The sequence below is a fragment of the Pleurodeles waltl genome, chromosome 6, assembly GCF_031143425.1.
Source record: "Pleurodeles waltl isolate 20211129_DDA chromosome 6, aPleWal1.hap1.20221129, whole genome shotgun sequence".
In the NCBI taxonomy this organism is placed as follows: Eukaryota; Metazoa; Chordata; class Amphibia; order Caudata; family Salamandridae; genus Pleurodeles; species Pleurodeles waltl.
In genome coordinates, this window is record NC_090445.1 from 955,160,415 (window position 1) to 955,174,274 (window position 13,860).

Consider the following 13,860-nt stretch of genomic DNA (forward strand, 5'->3'; position numbering starts at 1 on the left):
CAGTGTTATCCTCTGGGAGAGGTAGGCCTTGCAGTAGTGAAAAATAAATGTAAGAGTTTTTTTCACTACCAGGACATGTAAAACTTAAAATGACCCATTTTTTTCATACATTGCACCCTACCCTCTGGGCTGTCTAGGGCCTACTATCGGAGTGACTTATATGTATTAAAAAGGAAGTTTTGGACTTGGCCAGAGGTTTATTTTGCAAGGTTGAAACAGCAGTTTGGAACTGCACAGACGCAGGCTGCAATGCTAAGGCTGATATATGTGGTACTGAAGTGCTGCAGGCCCACTAGTAGCATTTAATTTACAGGCCCTGGGCACAGGTTGTGCTACGTTACTAGGGGGTTACAAGTAAGTTAAATATGCTGGTTGGGTATGAGCCAATCCAATAGGTTTCAAGGAGACAACACATGCATTTTAGCACTTTTTAGCAGTGGTAAAGTGTGCAGAGCCCTAAGGCCAGCAAAAACAAAGTCAGTAAAAAACTGGAGGTCTGAAGGCAAAATGTTAGGAGGAATACCATGCCAAGGATGACAGGTCGAACGGTATGAAATAATTAAAATGATGACACATTCCAAGGTAAATTGATACCTTGAGAAGGACTATTTTGGAAGCATCATTCACATTAAGTGTGAGGTAAGTTGCCAGTATGTTCTGGGTACTTACTTGAAGATTTAATTTAAATCTAGATGCCTGAATAGAGTGTTTTACCATTCACAGGCAGCTACACTAGTCTTTGAATGTCAGATTCCATTCACACTAGTCAGAAGACAGGCTTTTTCCTGATGCATTAGAGGTCACTGAGGTAGTGAGAATTTAGATTCAAATCACAGGTTAGAGAAAATACTGTGTACAATCTTTGCTCTAAAATGCACAGGGATTTATTGTTACAGGCCTAATCAGAAAAGGTCTGTTCATACCCTTTCTCAAAAAGTAACATGCATGCTAGCATCTCTGTTTGGTGCAGGTTCACATTTGTTAGTGAATTTAAGACCCTTTATCTTTGAATGGAAATTTTTTATGACCCATTAATTAAGCTCTCAGTGGAATGAGGAAGGCATCTGGCCAGCTGACACTATCAGACATTAGTAAGTTGAGGAGCTAGTCTAATTATCTACAAATCTGGTTATTCTCACCAATATAAAGCTGGAGGTGCAGTTTGGTATTCATTGTTACAGTCCCCTCTAGATCTTGTTTTAAATACATTTCAGTGTGCTAAAATCACTTGACACTCCACAAACAAAATTGTAATGCTTAGAGCATGAAGAATAGGCACATCAATAATGGAACTATTCATATAGCCACTGACCACACTATCAATTGTGGATTTTATTATTGGAAAGTGTGTATCAAAATTATGAAGGCACTCAAGTGCATTTATAGTAAAAATTCTAAGGTATCATGCTCCTAACTTACGGTTAATCACTCCACATACTCCTATGCCCTGTGTAAGGTCAGAGACCCAGTCAAGCAGTAATAAAGTAATAATAAGACAGAAGAAAAATCCAAAACCAATTTAGAAAAATAAAGTGTATTTTAATAAATAAAATACCACCAAAATGACGAAAAGTAAAACTGGGGTTATGAATGTTTAAAGTTTCAAGCAAAAATATCCCCAAAAAGCACAAACTGATAGCCACGGTTATCTGGCTGAGCTAGATCAGGTCAAAGTCAAAAGTTAAGGCCAGTGGCAATAAAGTACGGGTCGGATATAGGGGCTAGGTTCATCCCGGTGGAAAGTTTACCTTCTGACTTAGAAACATTTATGGAAAAAAGTGGTCATCGGCAGGACACGCTGCAAGCTGGCTCAGAAGCAGGGCTCAAAGATGGCAGGTTGCCAAAGAGCACGGTCCTGGTGCAATTGTTGACAAAGGTGGGAAAGCTGCAAGCAGGTGAAGTCCAAAGTCTCAGAATCCAGAATATAAGGAAGACCTGAACATTTACAAGTTGTTGCTTAGTGTCGGTCCCTATTAAGCCCTCTAAGTTCAGACTTAGAAACATTGCTGGAAGTTATATTCCATTCATATGGAAAATCAGCAGGCTGAGATCAACCAGGAAATCGATGTCGATGGCTGCGGCTTCAGCAATGACCCTGGTCTCTGACTGTTCTCTAGGCAGAAAATTGGATAAAAAGTTTTTAAGTTCCAGATTTTACAGTTTGGGGGCAAAAGTAGTATACTCTAGCACCAGTCAAGGGTCGAGGCTTGGGGTGCACCACATGGGGTCAGGACTTATTTCAACAGAGGAAAGCAACAGGGCCAAGGACAGGCCCAGTGCGACCTACTCAACAAGACAGTTGCAGAAAAAGACCTCTGGAAGTTTGTTCTGTCCCTGTAGCTCAAACAGGAGGTTATTTCTGTTCTCCTGGGTTCAAGGCAAGCAGGTCCAGTCTTCCTTTGGGTTCTTCAGACAGCAGGGCATTCCATCCGATTTTTTACAGGTTCAAAAGTGTTCTGTGGATTGGTCTGTGGGACTCACTTTTATTCCGAGTGCAAGCATGTAGGTGGAGGTCAAACCTTTGTTCACTCCCAAACCAATCCTAATCAGTTCCTCTACCCACGCTGGGGTTGGTGCCATCCTGACTAAACAGAATGAAAGAAGGCAATGCTAGGCGTGAGCTTCATCTGCCAGTGACAAGGTAGGCATCCTTTGAGGCTCAGGAATGGTCTAGGACAGTCTTCCCTTTCCCAGGGCTATTTGTTCACTGTCTGAGCACAATCCACAAGTCACCATAGAGGAGCCATCAGGGGTTAGGTGACAGCTAGGAAGTGGCAGGAAAACCATTTGATCTTAGGCAGGAAAATGAAAATATTCTAAAAATGTAATTTCCAAAATAATAATATAAAATCCGACTTTACAATTAAGCTGGATTTAACATTCCTAAAAACATGCGTCCTTGTGACATTTTTCTAGCTACTCCCAAACTGAATTTAGCACTTATTAACGGTAACACTATAAACCAGTGTTAACCTATGTGAGAACCAGCCTTGCCACAGTGAAAAACGACTTGGTCGTTTTTTCACTGCCATGGCATGCAAAACATTAATTATACATGCCCTACTTTTTAAATACTATGCACCCTGCTGTCTAGGCATTTGCGGCCTACCTCAGGGGTGATTAAGAAGTATTAAAAAAGAAGGTTTGGGTGTGGCAGATGGTTTATTTTGCCAGTTCGAAATGGTGCTAAAAAACTGCACACGCAGGCTGCAATTGTAGGCCTCAGAGACATGTTTTACAGTGTTACTTTAGTGTGTGGCACAATTAATTCTGCAGCCAGCTAGTAGCGCTTAAATTACAGGCCCTGAGTACACGTACTACTATATACTAGGGAATAAGAGTAAATTAAATGTGCCAAATGTATACTACACATTTACAGTGGTTAGGAGGGACAGTACAAGACCACTACCACTGGTTAGGAGAAGTAAAGTACACAGAGTCCTAGGGCAAACAAAACGGGTTCAACTACAGAAGGCAACAATCTAGGGGAGTGCCATGAAAAAGGTGGTAATTTCTATTTTAACAATGTCCCTTATAATCTTGAGGTGCAAGTTACAGAATTCACTGGCAGCTCTCCATAAATCAGGTAACATACTATGTCCATTGCTCATGAAGCCATAAAAAAAATATCATAAAATGGATGTTAAGTTTAATGAAGTACCTTGTAGTCTTGAGATGCTTGTTACAGATTTCACTGTTAGAACTCCATAAAGCATTTAACATATTGTGTCCACTTTTTTATGAAGCTTAAGAAAGAAGTATCATAAAATGGAAGTAAAGTGTGCAGAGTCAGAGAGCCAACAAAAATGGGTTCAGCTACAGAAGGCAAAAATCTGAGGGAATTCCACACTAAAAAAGTGGCCATTCCCAACTATGATGTTTCATGATGTACCTTATAATCTTGAGATGCTTGTTACGGAATTCACTGGTAGATTTCCATAAATCATTTAACATATTCTGTCCATTTATCATAAAACGTAAGAAGAAAATATAATAAATTGGATAACATTTACAAGGTCATTTTCACTTTTTAGTCATTGTTACTGAGTACAAGCAATTCACAAACTCAATTTACATTCAAAATATTACCAGAGTGTGGTGTCATTTTAGGCATGTATTTCTCCTTCAAGATGTGTCTAGTAGGTGTTCTAGGGCTGGAATGACCTTGAAAGTTCAGTAACACCCAGACTCGCAAGACATTTTTGTGTAAACCAGTTTTCATTAGAAATCTCATGAGAATTATATTTCGCAAGTTGCACGCTTGCCTAGAAAAAGTTACGTAAAATTGCCTTAGGTGAAATTTTGAGAAATGCTATTAATTTACCATAACAATACATTTTTTTATCTCACAAACGTAATAACATTTTTGCCTATGCCCAGTGCAGGGGATCATAGAACTCCCATGGTCGGCACTGATGAAAGTTCCCAGGAGAATTTAGAGACTGGCCCAGCTCATTCAGGAGATTATGGAGAAAAATTATGAACCTGGCCAATTTCCTTAAAATTAATGATGTATTTTCACTTTCTGCTAAATTGTTTTGTAGTCCCAGCTTGCATTGTGACATCCCAATGTATATGGACAACCAATGCTGGATATTCTACTGCCTGATATGAACTCTTACACTTGGTGATATTTAATTGGCAAGGGAAAAGGAATCACTTCCCATTGAAAAATATTTTCACCAGATGAGAAAAAAAAGTATTGCGAATTTGCACACATGCCAATGCACTTTTTGTAACCTAACAATATGCCTTTGCATGGAACATAGAATTTCTCCAAGTTTGTGAGGATATTAGAATTCCAGGAGTGCTTTTGGAAACGTTTGTGAATTCCTGAAATGTGTAAATCTGCTCCCGGACAAGAGTATAAGTCCAAAGATGCAGATCTATTAATATTTTGTGAACTTGGTCCATTGCTCCATAAAATGAGTGCAATCTTTTACTTACACCTCTTTTTAAAAAAATGCACGATTGCGACTAAACTTTGTGAAGAGTTGTTAATACCCTGGAATTAAAAGCAAGCACACTTTCGCTGACGTAAGTTTAGTCCATTTCAGTTTCTACACAAAATTGCAAAAACACCACCTTTATCCATCATATGTCAACCAGTAATCCCTTTAAATTTAAGCAGAATCTCTAAATTACTAACTCCCTTCTGTGATTTAATAAACTTGGATATCAAACAAACATATTTTAATGCATTCTCTATTCTTTTACAGAGTTTCAGCTGGAAAATACCGAAAGGAAACGGACCTTTAACGCTGTACCAGAAGGACAAGCAATACACCGTACCATCAGCATTACCACGACCATGTTATACCAGTGATATAGACGAATTTTCAGGCTCCTATGTAAAAGCAGAGGAGCGAGTGTCCTACATTTTTAGTGACTACAGTGTACATCAAATTTCACAACAGCTTACTCTGTTGCAAGAGGTAAAATGTACTAGAGCTTAATGTGCAAACGCAAATCTTTTTCAGTGGCTGCCGTAGTTGGTTTAACAATATTCTAATATATTACTTTACAATAATATGATGGCAGGTAACTGAAGCTTATGTTATGCATTACATTCTTAAAGGAAACACTCATTCCCAATCACAAATGAATTGGAGTGGCTACGACATTCTCCACACCAGGAGAATACCAACATTGTGGGGTGAGGTATTTACTGGGTCTGGTAAATATCTCTTTTCCAAGTTCAGCCTCAGAAATGGGGAATGAAATTTCATACCTACTCAACCAATTCCACATGTCCACGTAGCAAAAAAAAAAAGAAGCATTGTCAAAGCCAATAGATCATGTCTTTTGCCAAACGTTATTGTTGGGGAAGATGTTGGGCCCTTATCGATCTACAGGCAAGCATTATCAAAGCCAACAGGTCTTACCTTTGCGACCTATTGGTTAATGGCTTCTGGCAATGCTCTATAACATCAGCAAAAAGAATGTCTGGCCAGACAAAAAAGGAAAAAAAGGCTCAATGAAGCTGCCTCTACTGACAGCCATGTCATTTTGTATGAACACGCATGTTTGAGGACGAATATGTGGGCATGCATCCCCATGCATGCATAGGTTTATGAAATTATTGTGGTGCCACTTTTTAAATTTACTGATCCAAGACAGATCTGTAAATTTAAAAAAAATGAAACTCAAGTAGGCCAGAAGCTAATTTTTAAGGTAGAGGGGCAACCAGCAATGGGTGGCACCACTTGCAATTATTTTGCTTGCCTCTTCCAAAAAAATATAAAGAAAAATAGTACAGCTGAGGAGTTGTGGGAATAAAACTGCTGCTTGGGGAGAGGAGGAGAAAAGCAGCACATGAGGGAGAGATCAACATGGAGGACAGGGGGAAGCACACTTGTAGAGAGCAACAGAGGGAGGAGAAGCAAATGAAAGAGATAGCAAAGATGGTGGCAAGGAGAGAAGCACATGAGGGAGAGATCAACATGGAGCATAAGTGCATGTGAGAAGCACATGGGTGAGAAAGCAACACAAGTGCAAGGTAGAGGGAGAAACATTAAAGGGAGAGTGGTTAACAAAAATGAAAAAAGTAGTTGCTTAAAGGTTTGCTGTGGAAGGCTATGGAATGGTGAAGAGACAAACATGAAGAAGGCAAGCCATTGAATAAGAAGCAAACACATGACAGATAATAAAGCAAAATGGTGCTAAGAAATTGGTGAGCTCTAAGCCCATTTGCAACCAGGTAGCTTGTGCCATCAGGTAAAGGAGACCCCAAAAAGTGCCTAAAAATATTTTTTGGTCTAAAAAATCATACTTGCCATAGTAGTACTTGGGACTGAAGAGAACTACTTGGTGTGTGGATGGACTCCTTGTGAAAGAGCATAATGCTTTCACTAGCAGTGAAATTCACCAATGACTGAATTGGCTGTCCCACTGCCCCGTGCAATATGCTATAGCGAAGGGAATGAAAATGTAAATATATATTAAAGATTAACTAAATCAAAAGTTGTTGGCTAACACCAGATCTAAAAATAAAATGAACTGTCACAAGAAAATTAACCACAACTGCCATGGGTGTTTGGGAATACCCTCTGAAAAGCCTTGCTATCCATACCAATCAGATATTACTAGTCCTCAGTAATTAATGAAGAAGAAAACAGTTGTTCTTTGCTGCTGTTCAGCTGATGTATGTTGCTCCTCTTCTTATTGTGTCATGTGTTTTGAGACATTGAGCTCTAAAGTTTGGTCTCACAGCTTAGGAAGAATTATTTTTGAGCATTATGATGTTCTGACTTTATGTACACTATTCTTCTTCCTCTGTAGGTCATGTTTAATTAAGGTCTGTGTAAACTCCATGTGAGCAATCGTGTTGTTGGTTGACTGGGAAGTGAGTCATGGCCAAGCAGCAACCTCAATCCTTATCAGGGTGAGGCATGTCAGTCCTAAACTGCTCATCCCTCTGGTAGCTTGGCACAGATCAGTCAGACTTAACTTAGAGACAGTCTGTAAAGGATTTGTGTAACACTTCAAACAGTAATAAAGTGAAAACACCACACAAAAAGAATACCACACCAAGTTAAGAAAACTTTTTCTTTATTAAAACAAGACCAAAAGTAGAAAAATCCAATCAGTAGAACCAGAGTAATGGAGTTTTAAAAATTGTAATGAAAATAGCACCAAAACCTACAAAGTGCCAACTGTGGTTATCTGGACGCACGGGACTGGGACAAAGTCACAAGTTCAGGGTGATTGCAATGGATGCACACCAGCTACAGGTACACAGAGTACCTTAAATCCTGGGTTGAGAAACATTATGAGGATCCACATTGAAGATGTGTCATGCAGCCGAAGCGATGCATCAGTTCAGAGATATGGCAGCCTGTGATGCGGGGGTCTGCATCGTCTTGAGGATCCCTTTGACATGGCTTGTGATGTGAAGTCTGCCTTTAAGGATGCAGCATGCAGTAGAGTCACTGTGTTGGTTCTGAGGAGCTGCAAGGCTGGGATGCGGAGTCTGGCACTGTTCTCAAGGCTGCTGTCAACCAGTGATGCAAGGACCTTAGCCAAGAATATGTCCAATCCACCCAGCATTAGCGATCCATTATTTCAGCTCTGGTTTGCACTTTGCAGCAGAGTAGATGCATTAGTTCCGCTGGATCCACAGAAGCTGGTGGAGCTCCTTAAGCCTACCTTCAAGGGTCCATGACTGGGGTAGAACCACTTGACAGGATAGACTCACAGATGGCAGAGACCAGGTGTAGATGTCACGAACTGCACTTGACTTCTCACCTCTGGATGCAGGATTGGAGGACGCACCCGGTCTTCTACAGGTTCTGGATAATCCCAGATAGGGGTGCCCCTTTCTAGTAGCCACGGTGCCGCTTGACAGGGAACGTCAAAGCAGACCGTACCCTCCAGAAGGAGTCCCAGAGGAAAAAACCCCAGGAACTGGGGAAAAACCTCAAACATGAACTCCTAAAAATTATAATAAGAAAAACAGGACTTGAAAACAGGAAAAAACAAGGCAAAAATACTCCAAGGCAAAAAGCAGGAATTATGAACAGGAGAGAAGAGCACAACCAAAGGGAAGTGTTTGCAACGCAAGATAGAGCAAGACTGAATGGCTTATATACCGAAAAAGGGGAAGTGACATCACAGGAAATGAAAAAAACACCATCTTGAATTGGGAAAAAACCCAGACAATAATAGGAAAAAGAAGGCAGTATATAAGAAAGAGAGCATGCTGGGAAATACAAACAGGAAGAAGACAAGATGGACACAACATGAACATGAAAAAGGCAGAATACTGAGGCAAGGAAAAAGAAAAAGACCAGAAGAAGGCCATCATCGACAGGGGAGAAGAAAAATGCCTTACAGTAGGTAAGGGCAACGTGGCCGGAAGCGCAATACACGCTTCCCAGGATGCGTTGCCAAAGTGACCAAAAAAGCACAGGGAACGGCGCTCTGAGAATCGGCAGCGCGTTCGTACCACGGAGGCAAAAAGAGACGTTGAGGCGTGGCGTTACAGTAGATGTAAGGTTGTTGGAAGCCTGTTGGGTCCCTGAGGCGTCAGATCAGGAGGCCAGCCAACTAGCCCTTGGGGTCACTGTGGGTTCTGAGTTCAAGGGATGGAGGTCCAGTCCTTCTCACCCAGGCAAGAGGGACGAGCAGGCAGCAGGTTAGCACAACAGGGCAGCAGTCCTTCAGGGCAGCAGTTCAGCAGAGTTGCAGTCCTTTCAGCAGCACAGCAGTCCTTCTTGCTAGCAGAGTATCCACAGTGTACTGGCCCTGACTCCAGATTAACTAAAGGGGTATGCTACCCTTTGTGTGGAGACAAGACACAGCTTATTCAAGTGTGAGTGGGGCTGGGTCCAGCTTCTCCCTCCCATCCTTCCGGTGATGGCCCACCTAGTCACACCTAAGCTCCCCATTGTGTGTGGCAATCTAGGAGGAATACATAAGGTACAACTGTCAACTACACCCAGTCATGTGACCCAGAGACAGGCTGCATTCACCAAATGGCTAAGGCAAGAAAATGCCAGGTTCTAAAAATTGCATTTTCTAAATTGCAATTTAATATCAATCATTCACTATTCACCATAAGTTAGGATTTTTCATTATAATCCCAGAGACACCAAACATGATTACCTGTTACCATTTAGAAATTAAATTTATATAAGGTAATAAGGTAACTCAAATGTTATCCTACCGGAGAGGTAGGCCTTGCAGTAGTGAAAAATTAATTTAAGAGATCCTTACTGCCAGGACATGTAAAACTTGAAAATACAAGTCCCACATTTTATTTACAGTACAACCTGCCCTCTGGGATGTCCAGGACCTGTCCTAGAGGTGATTTCTGGATATTAAAAAGGAAGGCTTGAGCCTGTCAAAAGGTTTAGTTTGCCAGGTCAAAATGGCAGTTTAAAACTGCAGAGACACAGGCTTCAATAGCCGGTCTGAGACATGAGTAAAGTGCTACTTAAGCGGATGGCACAATCAGTGCTGCAGGCCTTGGGCATAAGTAGTGCCACACTTAACAAGGAACTTACAGTTAAATTAATTATGCCACTTGAGTATAAGCCAATTCTACCATGATTTTAGGAAAGAGCACAAGCACATTAGCACTGGTTAGCAGTGGTAACGTGCAGATTCCTGAGGTCAGCAAAAACGAAGTGAGCAAAAACAAGAGGTCTGAAGGCAAAACTTTAGGGGGAAAAGAACTCCAAGTTTGCTAGGCCTTAAACTCATTTTGCACCATGATGGCCCCCTCTCATTCTCACTCAAAAGTATGATTCTTTTCTTCATTGAATGTTAACATTACTAAGTGGATTTTTTAAATTTTTTTATTCTTAGGAGTTGTTTAAAAATTGCCATCCTGTGCATTTTTTAAATTCAAGGTCTTCTGGTGTTGAAGCCAAACCATCCAGTGTTCTAAAGTAAGTTTATTGATTCGCTCATATGTTGTCAAAGATTTTTAAAGTCTTTTTTCTTTAATGAACTGGCTCTCTAGATTTAATTGAGCATTCTTCATTTACATTTCTGCTAATAAAATATGTATATACATTTTAAGTATGTAGTGTAGAATCATAAGTAAAGGTGTTTGTTTTTGTGTTGTTATGAAATTTGTAATAGAAAGGTTGGAATTCTTGTTATTTTATACCATGTTCAATCTGTTTTATTTACAAAGTAGAACCCAGCTGTGCTGGAGGCACTGCCACTGAGAAAGCAAATGAGCTTGAGGCAGTTTCTGGGCATTTGTTGTGGAATTATCTTAGCAACTCAAAAAACAAAGTGAGACATAAATCTTTCTCATGGTGGATTTGAGAGCACATGCAACCCATTCCAATGGGCTTAATATTTCAAGGAGGTAAATTCATTCAGCAAACATTTATTCCCCTTGTGTTTTCCCCTAGACATATTACATTCCCATTCAGTATTTCTCATGTCGTAATAGGAGGATATTCAGTTTGTTTTCACTTCCTAGCAAAATCATGCTACCTGCGAAACTCAAGATGGACACCTGTTGTTACTGCAACATTTACCGGGAATTATTAAGAGTTCAGCTGTGCACAGGGAAATAGTATTGTTTAGAACAAAATTATGTCAGAAAAAGGATCATTAGGTTGTTCACTGGATATGAAATTCACTAGCGCTTACAGGCTGGCCTGTTAATATAGAGTAGTAGTAGGGGTCTTGGATGACTTGCAACAAGATACTTAATTGTCCATGACTAATCCAGCAGATTACGACTTGCAGTCATGTTAACCTGATGTCCCATTAGGGTATGCCTCATATGCCAGTGTCCTCAACCTATCTGAACATTGTAAATGTATGGGCACTATGAGATTAACTCTGGAGTCTTGGGTTGTGCTCACAACAGTAAACGTAAATGTTCATCTGAGCCAATGCCTCTCTTGCTAATGGCAGTCTTGGCAAAGTGAATTGCCTATTCGGACCATAGTTGGGGTTGAGGGTCGGTTGTATGCTACATCAAGAACCAAAGTTTGCTTTTTTGCTTTCTTGATTAAGTGACAATGCCTGGTTATTAAACATTTTAAGAGACGCTAGTCAAGTGAAAGCTAGACATTCCTACCTCTACCTTACAACAGTGTAATGTGTATCAGATGAACTGCAAAGTGTTCTAGTGTTATCAGTAAGCTAACCTATACCTATTCACATATCCTTGTAGATCACAGCCTCATCTGGGTTGTCTTACAAACCAGCCAACTTACTTTCAGTGTTCAAGTATCCATTTCTTTTCTCTGATTTGACACCTAATTGTGTGTCATGTTTGCTCCTAAACGAAATTCTAAGCATATTTGTAATCTTGCACTTAAATGTGATTCTACTGAACCCCTAAAATTATCTAAATTTTAATTTGAAATTAGCAAACATTTACATTACATGTGCATGATCACTTGCACTCACAATGTATTCATTTCCATTACTCTTTAACTTACTGTACCCCAAAACATCAACCCTATCGGTGTTGCTATTCTTATTTTTTTTTAAATATCTTTTTATTTGAAATGTGGCAAGTGCATTTAAAACACAGAATGTACATTCCATCAATGATTTGTCAGGTATCTATAGAATACTTACAATGTTACTAAACTAACAAGCTGCTCTCAACCCTTCCACCAGCACCTCCTACTATATTAGTCAGCCTTAATTGGTCAGAGTGCAATCCATTGGGATAGTCTGAAATGAGTGAGTTACAAGGACTCCCCCTGCATGCATACCACCTTCCCATAGTTTCATCCATTTTTGTGGGCAACTCCTGCTTTCATAAGTAACCTTCTCTTCCATCATCCACCAGCCCATGTTGTGTTTCCAGTCCCCCAGCTGTGGTACTTTTGTCACCCATCAGCCTTGCAATGTGCCTTTGGCCACAGCCCATCCTAGGGTCTTCCAGATTTTCTCCATTTTGTTAAGGTCTGTTGCATCTAACATATTCAACAAACACCATTTTGCTGAGACTTCCGTACCGCTCCCATATACATCATTCATGCAAGCAACCACTTATTCCCTATATTGTTGCACCTCTAGGCAGTCCCGTATTATGTGCAAGAAGGACCCCTTATGACTGCAACACATAAGGCAGCCTGTGTCGGCTGTCCTGCTTATTTTTACCTTAACTGTGAAAGTAAATAGGTCTGGTGTAGTATTTTAAGTTGCACCAGGCAGAAGTCAGATTTAATTGTCTCGTCCCACGGGCATACCAGGGCTTCCAGCCATTCATTGCCTTCAAAATCCCCCAGATCATTCTACCAGGGTGCCCTTAAGTGTTTCAGTATGTCTGCTGAGGTATTGATTAATTTCTGATAGGTGAGGGATGTCGCTTTCCGATATATGTGTTTCTCCAGTAGCCTGTTCCCTAGGGATGGGGATTCAGGGATGTCAGTCCCCCTCGGAAGCGCTGTCTGAAGTGCATGTCACACTTAGAGATAGCGGCAGCACTTGGTAGGCACAAGTTGAAATTTCCCGTTATAAGTCATTGAAGGGACAGGCCTGCCCTTGTGACCAAAGCTCCCCCACCTTGGAAAGGCCAATAAGGTCCCACTTGGGGAACCCAAAATGCATCCTAATATGCCCAGTTTCTCAGAGTCCCAGATTAGAGTAGCTTGTGTTATTTCGTCACTACCCCAACGCAAGGAGCACTGTGTGCCAGAGCCAGTGTCACTGCTCTTGGGCCCCTAAGGGTGTTTGTGTCTGGGATCAGCGTAGAGGGCTCTGAGTTAACCCCAAGGGTGCACAATTTGTCTTTCCATGTGATAGGCTGGAGCATCTGGAGGAGAGTGTACCCAACAGCTAATGGTCATAAATTGTTTCACCCAATACTTTTTTTTAATATTGGCAACGCAATGCCCCCATCGTACCATCCCATGGTCAATTTAGTGACCTCCATCCTTGCTGGCCCACCATCCCAGAATAGGATTCTCAGTTAATTTTCCATCGCTTTAAAATAGGTCTCTGAGAACAGGGTAAGGCATGTTATACAGGGCGTAAAGAGAGCAAAGCATGGCCATCATCTTGAATAGTGCTGCCCTGCCTAGCAGTGACAGCGGCAAGGATCTCCAAAGATGGAAGCCGATTTTCAGCTATACCAACAAGGGGAGCAAGTTACGGGAGTAAAATTGGGTGGGATTGGTGGTGACATGTATTCCCAGATACTGAAAACCATCTCTGCCTCTCTTGGCTTTGTACCCCCGAGGTAAATGTGTCACCTTCCCTTGAAGAATGTAGATCATGGATTTCATCCAGTTTGTGGGATAGCCAGAATATTGTCCAGACTGGGTCAGAATGTGCATGATTCTATCGAGGGTAGCAGGAGAGTCTGCTATATAGAACAAAATATTGTGAGCTTAGAGTGATATTCTGTCCTCCCAATGCTGCATCCTT

General features: G+C 41.0%; 1 protein-coding gene across 1 annotated transcript in view; it reads left to right on the forward strand.

Annotated features, from left to right (window-relative positions):
- Window positions 1–13,860, forward strand: part of KNDC1 (kinase non-catalytic C-lobe domain containing 1) — a 523,355-nt gene that overhangs the window by 403,047 nt on the left and 106,448 nt on the right. The window contains exons 24-25 of the mRNA XM_069239773.1: window positions 5,220–5,435; window positions 10,312–10,394. Coding sequence (XP_069095874.1) covers window positions 5,220–5,435; window positions 10,312–10,394 — 299 coding nt within the window. The remainder of the gene's footprint in view (window positions 1–5,219; window positions 5,436–10,311; window positions 10,395–13,860) is intronic.